This window comes from Oncorhynchus tshawytscha, linkage group LG03 (assembly GCF_018296145.1).
Source record: "Oncorhynchus tshawytscha isolate Ot180627B linkage group LG03, Otsh_v2.0, whole genome shotgun sequence".
In the NCBI taxonomy this organism is placed as follows: Eukaryota; Metazoa; Chordata; class Actinopteri; order Salmoniformes; family Salmonidae; genus Oncorhynchus; species Oncorhynchus tshawytscha.
Window position 1 is genome coordinate 14,905,083 of NC_056431.1, and position 14,197 is coordinate 14,919,279.

General features: G+C 45.2%; 1 protein-coding gene across 7 annotated transcripts; it reads left to right on the top strand.

Moving 5' to 3' along the window:
- The first annotated feature begins 1 nt into the window (after position 1).
- On the top strand, positions 2-13,189 carry LOC112228220 (valine--tRNA ligase). 7 transcript variants are annotated; one of them, XM_024393379.2, is made up of 30 exons: positions 2-185; positions 1,030-1,445; positions 1,613-1,756; positions 2,302-2,500; positions 3,004-3,131; positions 3,327-3,402; positions 3,556-3,656; positions 3,766-3,893; positions 4,198-4,362; positions 4,472-4,553; positions 4,738-4,857; positions 4,952-5,060; positions 5,215-5,303; positions 5,456-5,546; positions 5,669-5,793; positions 6,454-6,557; positions 6,736-6,894; positions 7,306-7,396; positions 7,496-7,601; positions 7,686-7,756; positions 8,341-8,466; positions 8,577-8,681; positions 10,496-10,643; positions 10,745-10,872; positions 11,053-11,208; positions 11,337-11,561; positions 11,703-11,814; positions 11,972-12,147; positions 12,327-12,476; positions 12,632-13,189. In XM_024393379.2, exons 1-30 carry the CDS (start codon positions 2-4, stop codon positions 12,698-12,700), a joined length of 4,083 nt encoding a protein of 1,360 aa, XP_024249147.2. In that variant the 3' UTR covers positions 12,701-13,189. The 7 variants fall into 7 exon arrangements, 5 of the variants coding, with proteins under 5 accessions (XP_024249147.2, XP_024249155.2, XP_024249160.2 ...); XM_024393387.2 differs by having other exon boundaries at positions 1,030-1,379; XM_042310430.1 differs by lacking the exon at positions 2-185 and adding an exon at positions 549-567.
- Positions 13,190-14,197: the final 1,008 nt, after the last annotated feature.

A 14,197-nucleotide genomic window follows, 5' to 3' on the forward strand; every position in this document is an offset into this window, starting at 1 on the left:
TATGGACAAATGTCATTGTCAATTTGGAAAAGGCATTTTTACAGGCCGCCTTGATGTGGCAGAAATGAATCTGACCAAAGCGTCCCTCGAACCAAACATGTGCGCAACATTGCGTAAAACGGCCGACTACTTACACTGCTTATCTGGAACTCATGAGTTGACGTCCCTTTCTTATTCATTCAAAGGTATGGACAACTTTTGCAAGTGCCATTTAGTTTAAAATGATGTATTATATCAAAAGTTTGTGTACTTAATTAATGGTGTCCATGCAGGCGAATAACGACCACTTTTTCGGTAAAAAGCAGAGGGATGGGGCTGGTGAAGTGTAACAACTCTCAAATTCATAGATGGAGCTATTGATGCAAGGACTGACCATTCATGATCTCAACATGATAGTTTAAACATTTTTTTTTTAGGCTATACCGTGTTTGTTTACATTTAGCTAACGTTACTTTGGTTACAAACATTGGAGTAAAACAAGCTTATATGTTGGGTTCTGATGGGCTACGACCATTGAACGAAGCTCATGAGGCATTTAGCTATGTTATATTTTTCAAGAATGAATGGGTACATATAATTTATTTACAATAAACTTCCTTCACCATGGAGTAGAGTTTAGTCCGCTAATGGTTAAGTTAGCTAGCTAGCCTGTTAGCATGTCTTTTCTGTTTGACAGGTTAGTTGCACTAGAAAATATTGCATGAGTCGATGCGTAGCTATCTGCGCACATCTCTGTTTGTGGAACTGTCTGTTTACTTGCCATATTTTTAGATAACGTTAGCGTTTGTTACCTGCAAGAGATGTCACGTTAGTGTAGCATAACTTAAGTTAGCATAAACAAACATGCCCAAAACAGTAACGGTACTGCCTACTGTTATGTAGCTAGCCTGCTAGTTTTAGCTGAGATTGGCTGACTTGTGAAGTGGTTTGCATCCAATAGTCTGTACTATTTCATGACGCGTTATATTTTGCCAGCCATTATTTTGTCTGACATACCCATCTCCGTCATCGTTCTTCCCGCTTTCCTAGGGATGGCTTCGCTCTACATCTCCCCCCACCCTGATGACTTCAGGAGCCTCATGGCCCTGGTCGCTGCAGAGTTCTGCCCCTCTCGGCCCTGCACACTCATAGAGGACCCTCCTGCCTCCCTGGCCCTGTGCTCTCGCCCCAGCCTGGTGCTGGGCTCTGGGGGAGGTGAGGTGCTCTCTGGGGCCAGTGCTGTTGCATGGTACCTAGCCTCTCAGGGGAAGAGGATAGGGTCGAATGCTAAGCAGGAGAGCCAGGTGTGGCAGTGGCTCAGCTTTGCAGACAATGAGCTGACTCCTGTGTCCTGTGCTGTGGTGTTCCCACTGCTGGGGGTGATGGGAGTGGATAAGAAGGTGAGGGAGAGGGTCTCACCACTGGCAGCAACCCATGCAGTCACAATCACAAATAGGAGTATAATGGTGAATATTTGCTTAATTTCAAATTAATTTGACTATGGGAGTGATTGAACAATGACAAAGCAAGTAGAGGGAACACTAATCTGGAATAAAACACAGCCCAATACAAATTCCTCTGTTAACATTGTTGATTACCAATTGTTTTTTCTGATTCTGATGATTCCATGCAGCTTCAGCAGAGTTCTCATGCAGAGATGATGCGCGTGCTAAACATTCTAGATAAGAACCTGGAGCCTAGAACATTCCTGGTGGGAAACAGCCTCACTCTGGCTGACATCGCTGTGGTAACTGCAGCACTCCTGCCCTTCAAATACGTGAGCCAAGTCTTTGTTAACATTTATCTTATATGTATATCCTCTTCCTCATTATTTAAAGTTAGGAAGAAGTGAAAGTACTTGTCTTCTGTTAACAGACTGTCTGGTAAGTGAGTGCTGGGGTGTATTTATTACGTCTTGCAAAAGAACCTGTTTACCGTTTAAGAACTAAATGGAAGCAAATGGAGCACGCAGAACAAAACGGGGGGCCTACCTGCGTTTGACCTATAGAAACACTTGTTTTCGTTGTATAAAACGTTTTCCATTTGGAGGAAACCGTTTCTCTTGCAAACCATTTTGCAACAGACAAAACATTTAGCAACAGAATCGGCGTAATGAATACACTCCAGTTGAACTGTAAAGCTGACGTCACACAAAGCAATCCATTTGCAGTTTCTGTTGCAGATTGCAAGTGACATCAACTCAAGCAACGTTGGTGATACGCAAAGCAACTCGACTGAAATTGCATGCAATATCCAATGTAAGATCTTCCTGTTTCACATTGTTTGAACTCCAATAACATTCCTTTTATTATGTCATACTAGGCCTTGGAGCCATCCAACAGGAGAGCCCTGACGAATGTGACCAGATGGTTTCTGACCTGTGTCAACCAGCCTCAGTTTGTTAAGGTCCTGGGACAGATCTCTCTGTGTGAGAAGATGGTGCCCGTCACACCCAAACCCAACGTTGCTCCTGTTCCTGCTGCTAATGCTAATCCAACTGCTGATGCCAACGCTACCAATGGTAAGAGGCTTAGGCCATGTCTTTGACTGTGAGAAACTCGTCTGGTAGTATGTGTTAAAGACGCACTATGCAGAAATTGCTCCCCAAGGTTTGCAAGAATTTGCAAACCATATGGAATCAATAAAATGACCAAAAGCTTCAGTTCGATTGTATATTGTATGCAATAAAACAATTATAATAATTGTGAGTTGACTCGTATACCTGCAAAGTTGCTTGAGATGATGACATTTGCAACCTGCAAATGTAAGTGAAATTCTGGCCTAGTTTCTTTGTGTGAGATCAGCTTTAGATTGAAGAATAACTTTATTATCCGGAAGACCAACGGTGTCTTGTCAAGCTGAATAGCAAACCTGTTTGTTTTCACTACATTTGGCATCTTATCAGTTAGTTACATTAGAGGAATATTTTCTGGATACATGTGTGTGTGTGTCCACTTGGGTTTGTTTGAGTGTGTGTGTGTGTGTGTGTGTGTGTTATTCTCAGAAGTGTGTTCTCTCACTCAGGCAAACCAAAGACAGCAGCTCAGCTGAAGAAGGAGGCTAAAAACAGAGAGAAGCTGGAGAAGTTCCAACAGAAGAAGAAGATGGAGGAGAAGAAAAAGCAAGAAAAGAAACTGGCACCCCCGACAGAGGTATGAAGATGGACAGGTGGCTGGTTTCATTTCTCCTTTTCCCTGTTGCAAAGACCATTGCTGTGTGGATCAACTTGAACCCAACAAGATGATGATCCTTAAAGTATACTCCTTTTACAGTTTTTACTCCTTTTACAGTTTTCAGTAAGTGTCTTGCCAATAGGTCTCATCAGTCTCATTCTGGTCTCTCTCCAGAAAAAGGCCAAACCAGAGAAGAGAGACCTGGGAGTGATCTCATACGACGTCCCCACCCCTCCTGGAGAGAAAAAAGGTGCTTATTAACCATAGAATTGGGAATTTGAATAATTGAATAGGATCTCTATTATTATCCATGTATAATCCACCACTCTCTATTATACGTGTGTGTGTGTGTGTGTGTGTGTGTGTGTGGTGCATATTAAACTCCTATCTCTCCCTGTGTCAGACGTCCTGAGCCCCCTGCCAGACTCGTACAGTCCTCAGTACGTGGAGGCAGCCTGGTACTCCTGGTGGGAGAAGCAGGGATACTTCAAACCTGAGTACGGGGTGAGACTGTCACTCTCTTTATGTATTTCATAGTCTATGAAATGTGACATTTAACCAGCCCATGGCTGAGGTCATAATCAAGCTATTATGATGTTCTTATATTCTTCAGCGGAAGAGTATCAGTGAGCCGAATCCCCGTGGAGTGTTCATGATGTGTATCCCTCCGCCCAATGTGACGGGATCTCTTCACTTAGGCCATGCCCTAACCAACGCCATCCAGGACTGTCTGACCAGATGGTAATGGGATTCTCTATCTGATTACACCAACCTGCTCTCTCCCTTTCGAGCAGTTTTTATTTTCACATCCTTTCACCAGTCTCACTCTATATTCTTTCTACCAACCTCTCACACTCTCTCTTTCTCTCTAGCCGTCTCTCTCTCTCTCGCTGTCTTGCTTTCATGACTCTACATGTCCCACTTTTCTCTTCACCTCTCTCAACATTCATGTCTTGTCCCATTCTCAACATTCTGGAGTGCTGTAATCTAGTTCTGTCCTTATCGCAGTATGATGGTTCATTTCCTGTTTCCTCCCTCTCCCCAGGCACCGTATGCGTGGCGAGACGACCCTGTGGAACCCAGGCTGTGACCACGCGGGCATCGCCACCCAGGTGGTGGTGGAGAAAAAACTGATGAGGGAGAGGGGCATGAGCCGTCACGACCTGGGGAGAGACCAGTTCATCCAAGAGGTCTGGAAGTGGAAGAACGAGTGAGTGGAGGGAGAGGAAGGAGAGAGGGTTTCAAAAGAAAGAACAACAATAGAAGAGAAAGTAAGAGCTAGAGTTCCTCTCTTTCTTCCTCCCTGCGCTGTGTTGTAGGAAGGGAGACCGTATCTACCACCAGCTGAAGAAGCTGGGTTCCTCTCTGGACTGGGACAGAGCCTGCTTCACCATGGACCCTGTGAGTTTACTATCATTTACATTACTTTACACTTTACATTACATTACCTGTCACCTTTTACTGTGTCATCCTGGACAACTTATGAGAGCTTTATTAGTCTAATACATAAAGTACTATGTCTAGACTGAGCCTTTACTAACGTTATAATGTTCCCAACACTAAACTATTGTGACTCCCTCTCTAGAAACTGTCCAATGCAGTCCAGGAGGCGTTCATTCGTCTGCATGAGGACGGCGTAATCTACAGGAGCAAGAGGCTGGTCAACTGGTCCTGCACCCTCAACTCTGCCATCTCGGATATAGAGGTATGATTCTGTTGTGAAATGTTTTAAACCGTTTTTGAAACGTCCATTCTGTTGCATACCATAATGAACACTCCCATGATGCTGTGTTGTCCAGGTGGATAAGAAGGAGCTGACTGGCAGGACTCTGCTGCCCGTGCCTGGCTACAAGGACAAAGTGGAGTTTGGAGTACTGATCTCCTTCTCCTACAAGATAGAGGGATCAGGTAAGACAGAGAGAAAGGGGAGAGTCATTTTGGGCTGGGGAGGTACAGGGACACGGCTTTATCTTGAGTGTTTCTGTCAATTATGTTAATTGCTCTCTTCCATTTTTTTTCTCCCTCCATTTTTGTCTTCTCTTATTAAATGTCTCACTGTCAGATGAGGAGGTGATTGTGGCGACCACTCGTATAGAGACCATGCTGGGAGATTCTGCTGTGGCCGTCCACCCTGCCGACCCCAGATACCAGGTCTCTACAACCCACACACACACCCTGCCGTCTCTACAACCTGCCAATACATGTGTTCTTTGGAAAAAACATTTAAAATGTTGTTTTGATGAATGTTTTTGCATTCTAATTGAGAACTAACTAACAGGTTTTGGTTTATCTGTGTCTCTCAGCACCTTAAAGGGAAGATGGTGCTTCATCCCTTCTGTGACAGGATGATGCCCATTGTGTTTGATGAGTTTGTGGACATCAACTTTGGAACTGGTACTAACTATGCTGTGTGGCCATGTGTCTGTCCTGGGCTAGTCTGGTGACCCAAGGAATAGTGGGATACTGTTAGTTTGTATGGTTGAGATGTACGGAACCTTTCTCTCTCTCTCCACTAGGTGCTGTGAAGATCACCCCAGCCCATGACCATAATGATTATGAGGTTGGAAACAGACACAACCTGGCCTTCATCAACATCCTGGATGAGAACGGCCTGCTCATCAACGTGCCGGCTCCATTCTTGGTACAGTACACTCCCACTACTTCTTCTTCACCTGGTACAGTACACTCCCACTACTACTTCTTCACCTGGTACAGTACACTCCCACTACTTCTTCTTCACCTGGTACAGTACACTCTCTCTTCTTCACCTGGTACAGTACACTCTCTCTCCTTCACCTGGTACAGTACACTCACTTCTTCACCTGGTACAGTACACTCTCACTTCTTCACCTGGTACAGTACACTCTCACTTCTTCACCTGGTACAGTACACTCTCACTTCTTCACCTGGTACAGTACACTCTCACTTCTTCACCTGGTACAGTACACTCTCACTTCTTCACCTGGTACAGTACACTCTCACTTCTTCACCTGGTACAGTACACTCTCACTTCTTCACCTGGTACAGTACACTCTCACTTCTTCACCTGGTACAGTACACTCTCACTTCTTCACCTGGTACAGTACACTCCCACTTCTTCACCTGGTACAGTACACTCCCACTTCTTCACCTGGTACAGTACACTCCCACTACTTCTTCACTGGATCTTGTCTTCATGCTGTCTTAGTAGTTGTGGTGTGTTGTCACTCTTCTTCTTCCTTTTCCTCCTTGTTGATCTGTGAGGTAACTTCCTCTCTGTTTTTCTCTGCCTACCTCTCTCTCTTATCTCTCGCTCTCTCAGGGTATGAAACGTTTCGAAGCAAGGAAGGCTGTGCTACAGGCTCTGAAGGACAGAGGCCAGTTCAAGGAGTCCAAAGACAACCCCATGGTGGTGCCTGTCTGCAGGTGTGTTACGATCAGTCCACATTACGAGCACATCAACACAGTCTAGTCAATGTGCGTTCCTTTTTTCAGCTTCACGTGCATCAGTGGACGAAATGTGGTCACGTCTGTGCGGGAGCGTGTTAGTGAGAAAGTTATGGTTTTGAATAGTATTGAATGTGAGTGTGTTTCTCCTCCCCAGTCGTTCTAAGGACATAGTGGAGCCCCTGCTGAAGCCTCAGTGGTATGTGGATTGTGCTGACATGGGCAAGCAGGCAGCTGACTCGGTCCGGGAGGGAAGACTCAAAATCATCCCAGACCACCACCATAAGACCTGGTTCAACTGGTTGGACAACATCAGGTAGGTTTACTCTGCACCCCTTCCTCTCTCTCCATCACCTCTATCCCCTCCATCTCCTTTCTGGTTCTGTTTTCCTCTTCCTTCTATACCTCTCTTTTGTCATCAGTCTTTCTCTTTCCTTGCTGTCCTTCCCGTTCTACTCTTTAATGTGCTCCATCTCTCTACGCATTAGAAGGTGACACGCCACACTCTCTCCATTATAGAAATCAGGTGTATTACAGATCCTGGTTAGATCCCTAGTTAAAAACAGGGAGCACCTCTACTCCAGCACCAAACCCCTTTTCTTCTTTAGTGTTTCATCTGTCACCAGTTGTGCTCAGGTTTCCTCACCCCTCTTCACTCTCTCCTTCCTCACCCTCTTATTTCTTACATATTCACTTGAACTCATCCATCTCTCATTCTCCCTCCCAGGGACTGGTGTATCTCTCGTCAGCTGTGGTGGGGTCACAGGATCCCAGCCTACTTTGTCACTGTGAACGACCCTTCAGTCACACCAGGAGAGGTGAGATCTGTTTCTCTCTCATTTTCTCTGTGTCATTTTAAGTCACACCTGTCCTAACAACCCATGTCCCATCTCTCTGGCTTCCTGCTCGTCCTCCAGGACATGGATGGTCATTACTGGGTGAGTGGGAGGACAGAGGAGGAAGCCAGAGATAAAGCTGCCAAGCGCTTCAACGTCTCCACTGACAAGGTCACCCTCCGACAGGGTAAGATCTTCTCTCAAATGATGATCATTTACAGTGGAATGGAGTATTCTGCCCAGTGATTTTTGTTCACTTCCTGTGTTACAGATGAGGATGTCCTGGATACATGGTTCTCCTCTGGTATTTTCCCCTTCTCCATCTTCGGCTGGCCCAACGAGGTGATGCTGTGTGTGGGTGCGTGTGTGTCTGAGGCTGTGTGTGTATTAAAGTTAACATAAGCTTTCCATAGTTCCTGTTTTGACGATATTGAATGTGCGGGTAAGATGTGTCTAGAGCTGAGTGAGTGATACCCTCTGTGTGTAATACAGGTTTTCCTCTCTCTGTCCAGACCCAGGACCTGGGTGTGTAATACAGGTTTTCCTCTCTCTGTCCAGACCCAGGACCTGGGTGTGTAATACAGGTTTTCCTCTCTCTGTCCAGACCCAGGACCTGAGTGTGTAATACAGGTTTTCCTCTCTCTGTCCAGACCCAGGACCTGGGTGTGTAATACAGGTTTTCCTCTCTCTGTCCAGACCCAGGACCTGAGTGTGTAATACAGGTTTTCCTCTCTCTGTCCAGACCCAGGACCTGGGTGTGTAATACAGGTTTTCCTCTCTCTGTCCAGACCCAGGACCTGGGTGTGTAATACAGGTTTTCCTCTCTCTGTCCAGACCCAGGACCTGGGTGTGTAATACAGGTTTTCCTCTCTCTGTCCAGACCCAGGACCTGGGTGTGTAATACAGGTTTTCCTCTCTCTGCCCAGACCCAGGACCTGGGTGTGTTCTATCCAGGCAGCCTGCTGGAGACAGGTCATGACATCCTGTTCTTCTGGGTGGCCCGCATGGTGATGATGGGCCTCAAACTCACCGGCAAGCTGCCCTTCAAAGAGGTATGGCTCATTTGGAAGTAATCACCTGCTGCCTCTGACCGGTGTAGCATGTCATTGATTACAGTGGGGACAGCCTGTATAGTAATGATAATGGCTGTGTTTGATACTAGGTGTACCTCCATGCGGTGGTGAGGGACGCCCACGGGAGGAAGATGAGCAAATCTCTGGGGAACGTCATCGACCCCCTGGACGTCATCACAGGCATCTCTCTGGAGGTAACACACCGTGCTCCCATGGGAGGGGTGTTGTACTGTCTGCTTATTAAGCAGCTATTCCAGGCTATATTGAGGCCCTTTATCTGTCTCTCCTAGTGTTGCTCCCTCAAACTGAGCTGAGTAGGGTTCGGAGGTATCCACATTTTCTTACCGTCATAGTGTTTTTGTACCATACTGGGGTATACAGTATTACCGGAAATGCACACAAGGGGCACAAAACAAGTTAAGCAACAGGGCTCTTGATCCAGGAGGGGATTGAATGTAACCAGTAAGCTGTAACCAAGATGCTTGATCTTGCCACAGCTAGAAAGCTAGTGAACCAAATGTATAGCTGGAGCCATGAGCTAGATGTAATTTATTTGACACATCTTAGGTTTCTTATAGTTATACTTATAGTTAAAAGCAGTGGCGTAGCACGCACCCCCCAGCTGAAATACCCCGGTATACAGTATAAACGGTGTATCGCTCAAGCCTAGAGCTGAGTCAGCCCTCTAGAGCAGTGGCCACCAACCTTTTCTGAGTCAAGGTCACTTTCGTAGTCAAAAAGCAAGCCGATATCTACCGCTATGATTTAGGAAAATAAACAACATTTAACCCAATAAAAACTATTCTGTAGGAATGAGGTTTGTGCAGTAGGTCTAATACATTATCACAGCATATTGGCTACATGCCTGGCCTGCCAATATAGTAATTCTCAGACCATATTATATTAAGAAAACTCTAGCTTTGCTAACAAAATAGATCAGTCTGAACAGTACTTGCGAGGCACAACTGAGCATAAATTTAGATCATTTGCAAATATTTAGCTTTTTTTTCCTACTGGACTATGGTACCTGCATCTATCTAATGGTCTTGGTGCTTTCAAGACAACTGAAGAAGAGGTCAAATCATGATGTCAGTGATCTAGACAAAAAAAATCCCAATCAGATCTCGTTTTCTTCCGAGTTCCCTGTGGTTTTGAACACTACATTAGTCTCAGGGGAGGGAGAGAGCAGCAGAGGATCCACCTCTCACGTCTCTGCTCTATTCCTCGATATTAAAATGGACATGATGAGCTGCTAATAATAATACAAATGCAGGGCTATCGAGACACTTGGCTACTAATTCATTACAGCACAAGTGGAAGTAGGGAGAAGTGCGTTTTTTGTAATAGTGTCGAATAAAAATAGCGTTGACAGTACTGAATATACACTTTGACATGAACTCACTCATAAAAACAGCAGCTCTTTGATGTATTCTGTGACAGTCTTTCTGTGGTCATAGTTTTATGAACTCTCCTGTAGGTTTGGATCAAACTTTGCTGTAACCGGGGTCGTGGAAGCTGTATGGTGATTTGAGCTATCTGAATGGCCAGCGCGATAAGCACACTAGATTTAGCCACAGTTCTCCGGGTCTACTGGGTAGGCGGAGTGTGTCTTTTCAGACAAATGAAAATGGGAACACTTTGGTTGAAAATGGGAACACTTTGCCTACCCGGTGGGCAGTGCATCTGAATCAAGTGCACCTACCGCCAACAGCGCAACACAATTTTTTTTAAAGGAGCGGAAGCCTTTTTCTTTGGTGATCGACTAGGAATGCCTTGAAGATTGTCCGGTTGGTGACCACTGCTATACAGGGCTCTGGGGACAGGCAGCACATACACTTACTATATCAGGTGGATTGAGGAACCAACAGTGTCTCTTGCTGCGTTGAATCAAAGTGTCATGCATTTATGTTGTAACAAAGCTGTTGAACTTTAAGTGTGGTTAAGGACCTAGAACGAAGCACCAGGACACAGAGAGATGTCTCTGCTGACTCTTTGTGTGTGTGTGCAGGGTCTGTACACCCAGCTGCAGGACAGTAATCTGGACCCAGTAGAGGTAGAGAAGGCCAAGCAGGGACAGCAGTCTGACTACCCCACTGGTATCCCAGAGTGTGGCACAGATGCCCTCCGCTTCACCCTGTGTGCCTACACCAGCCAAGGTACACCACTCACTACTGCCATCTAGTGGTGTGGCTGTGTCCATGTTTTTATGGCTGGCATGCCATGTACCCACCACCACTACCCTTTCTAACTCTCTCAGGCAGGGACATTAACATGGATGTGAATCGTATCCTTGGTTACCGTAATTTCTGTAACAAGCTGTGGAATGCTGTGAAGTTTGCCATGAGAACGCTGGGAGGCAACTTTGTTCCTTCAGAGAAAGCCCAGGTGAGAGACGTATCTATTCAGTGTGTGCTTACTGCAGTGTCATGCCCATGTAAATGATGGAAAATAAAGTTGCTTAGAGAAAATGCTCTTAATTTGATAGTGAGTGAATATGTGTCTTTGTATGATAACATGGTATTTAGTTTTATATCTCTGTAAAATGTCCAATTCTCCTCATGTCAGCTGTGTGGGGAGGAGAGCGTGTCAGACCGGTGGATTCTGTCCCGTCTGTGTTCTGCTGTGGGTCTGTGTAATGCAGGGTTCCAGGCCTACGACTTCCCAGCTATCACCACAGCCATCTACAACTTCTGGCTCTACGAGCTCTGTGACGTCTATCTGGTGAGTCTGTTTGTCTGTGAGGGTGGTGTGTGTGTGTGTGTGTGTGTGTGGGATTAATATATTGCCACTCCTTAACTTCCTGCTCCCAACCTCCATCCACACCTTCTCTACCTCCCTCACCCCTCTAGGAGAGTGTGAAGCCAGTGTTCTCCAGGGCGGAGGAAGACAGTGGGTCTCAGAGCCAGGCTGTCGTCTGCAGACAGACCCTGTTCACCTGCCTGGAGACCGGCCTGCGTCTCCTAGCTCCCATAATGCCCTTCGTGGGCGAGGAGCTCTACCAGAGGTTGCCACGGCGACGATCTCAGGATGACCGCTCTAGTATCCATGTCACGCCCTACCCTGAGACTGAGGTGGTGAGGAGAGAGATTCGAGGGACGGAATTTTATATTGATACACTGAGTACACTGTATGTCAGTAAAATATGCCCTGTGGTTTGTGTTGACTGTAATTTGTGGTTTGAGGTTGTCTGACCGTCATCTCTGTGTGGTCTCTAGTTCTGCTGGCATAGTGAGGATGTGGACCGTCAGATGGAGTTTGTGATGACCGTGGTCCGTACCATCCGTTCACTCAGGGCCGACTACAAACTGACCAAGACACGCGCCGATTGTGAGTTCATATATGACCACAAGCACTGTACTATATTTACTACTTAGTTATAGCAAGGGTGTATGATTTAGTCAGAATTGGCATGATTATCTACTTTGGTGACTAGAGAGAACACTTCTCATAACCATATTATAGCCCTAACCCCCTCCCTCCCCAGGCTACCTCCAGTGTATAGACAGTGAGACGATGTCTCTGGTGGAGCAGTACAGTCTGCAGATCCAGACCCTGTCTCTATCCCAGACCATCCAGCCCGTCCCAGCCACCGGGGCCGTCCCAGAGGGCTGTGCTGTGGCCATTGCCTCCGACAGGTGCACCGTCCACCTCGTGCTCAAGGTAAGAGGTCAATTTTACAGGCTTCAACCACACATTATTCGGTGTTGTGATTAGTATACACTGTTAGCCAGAGTCATCTGATGACTGTATGCCAAACAGACATCTGTTTCTTCCCTAGTGAAATTGTTTAACTTTTTCCTGTTTCTACAACTACGTTTCCTTTTCAATCTCTCTCCCAGGGTCTGATAGACTTGGAGAAGGAGGTGGCCAAGCTGACTATGAAGAAGGGAGAGCTGGAGAAAACGATGGATAAACTGAGAAAAAAGATGGATAAGAGTGACTACAAGGAGAAAGTGCCTGTTAAAGTACAGGATCTGGACGCTGAGAAGGTAAGAAGGGGGAGAGAATGTTATTACTCAGGTTTTGGAAAGTGAGGCATTCCCACAGTAAAGACGTTTTGCTTGGCTCTGCTTGTAAAGTGAGATTATCAGCAGCTTCTGAAGTGTGTGGTGACCTGTGATTCTGCTCTCTAACCCTCTTCCAGCTGCGTCAGAGCCAGACGGAGCTGGAGAAAGCAACGGAAGCCATAGACAACTACAAAAGAATGGTGTAACCTCTGTCTTTTACATTTCTTAAAATAGTGAGCTCAAAGTATTGTGACAGTGACTTATTTTGTTTTGGCTCTGTACTCCAGCACATTGGATTTGAAATGATACAATGACAACAGGTTAAAGTGCAGAAATTTAGATTTAATTTGAAGGTATTTTCATCCATATCGGGTGAACGCCACCATGATTACGAATGAGAAATTTAGACATGACTTGTGCCTAACTTATCATTATACACAATCATGGTAGAATCCATATTAATGTTCTATTCTTATTTACAATAAGTGACTCCAATGACAGTTCATTTCTATTGGACACAACCCCCCGAAAAGTGCTGTCATTTCTAAACGGTTCACCCAATATGAATGAAAAATACTGAAGTTAAAGTTGACAGTCTGTAATTGAATCCAAAACAACAATTTCACTATATTCCCCCTCCTGTTATCATGTCAAAGGATTCTCTGGAGGGAAGTGAATAAAGACCTTATATTAGACAGGCTTGGAACTTTGTCCTTGCTGCCATTCTTGTGAAATTATTAGGTTTAGGAGGATGTGACCTGACCTGGAACTTGTCAGGGAAAAAAAAACATGTAAGATCGCAGTTTCATAAATAAAATGTCAACATTTTATTGAGCATTATCAGGAAACAGCTTTGTTCATAATGAGTGAACAAACAAAATGTAGGGCTTTAAAGTGAGGATGGCCTGGCTATATTTGTAAAAAAAAAAAAAGTAGATCTGTGTCTATCAAAGCCAATTTATTTGGAATAACTTTCAGTTTTTTTTAAAATGCAGCCAGAGGGAGAGAAGACCTCATTCCTTTAAGATGCATATTTCCTTCCTTGTAGTAGTGTAGTCAAAGGCAATAGGATAGAGCCTTTGTAAAAATCTAATGGAAGGAGACATTTTAAATATCTAGTTCAAGAAGCATCTGGTACTATGAGGACAGCAGTGTATATTTAAGCAATAAGGCCCGAGGGGGGTGTGGGATACGGTTTGGGGCTGTTCTTTTGTACGATGCAACGCAGAGTTCCGGGATACAGCCCTTAGCTGTGGTATATTGGCCATATCACAACCCCCAACGTAATTAGAGCAGTAAAAATAAACGTGGTATATGGTCTGATATACCACGACGATCAGCATTCAGGGCTGGAACCCCCCAGTTTATAAATATGAACAAAGCCATTACAACACGGAACCCAAACCAGCTGCATGCATACATTTATTTGTCCCCCCACACCAAACGCGATCATGACACAGGTTAAAATATCAAAACAAACAATTACATTAATTTGGGGACAGGTCGAAAAGCATTAATGGCAATTCATAAACATTTGACCTGAAATGGTCCTTGACAACTAATCCACACAAAACGGTCAACAGAATCGTTTCGAGTCATCTCTCCTCCTAGGCTTAAATATATATTTATACACGATGTCAGACAGTTTGGGTCCTGTGTAACTTCTATTTAACCTCTCGGCAACACAAACGCTCGTTGACCCA

What these genes read in the sequence shown, in the direction of transcription:
- LOC112228220 (XM_024393379.2), top strand. Translation starts at nt 2, where the DNA reads ATGGACAAATGTCATTGTCAATTTGGAAAAGGCATTTTTACAGGCCGC. An exon ending in CTGCCGACCCCAGATACCAG is followed by an intron (nt 5,304 to 5,455) that starts GTCTCTACAACC and finishes TGTGTCTCTCAG; the next exon opens with CACCTTAAAGGGAAGATGGT. An exon ending in GACCAAGACACGCGCCGATT is followed by an intron (nt 11,815 to 11,971) that starts GTGAGTTCATAT and finishes CTCCCTCCCCAG; the next exon opens with GCTACCTCCAGTGTATAGAC.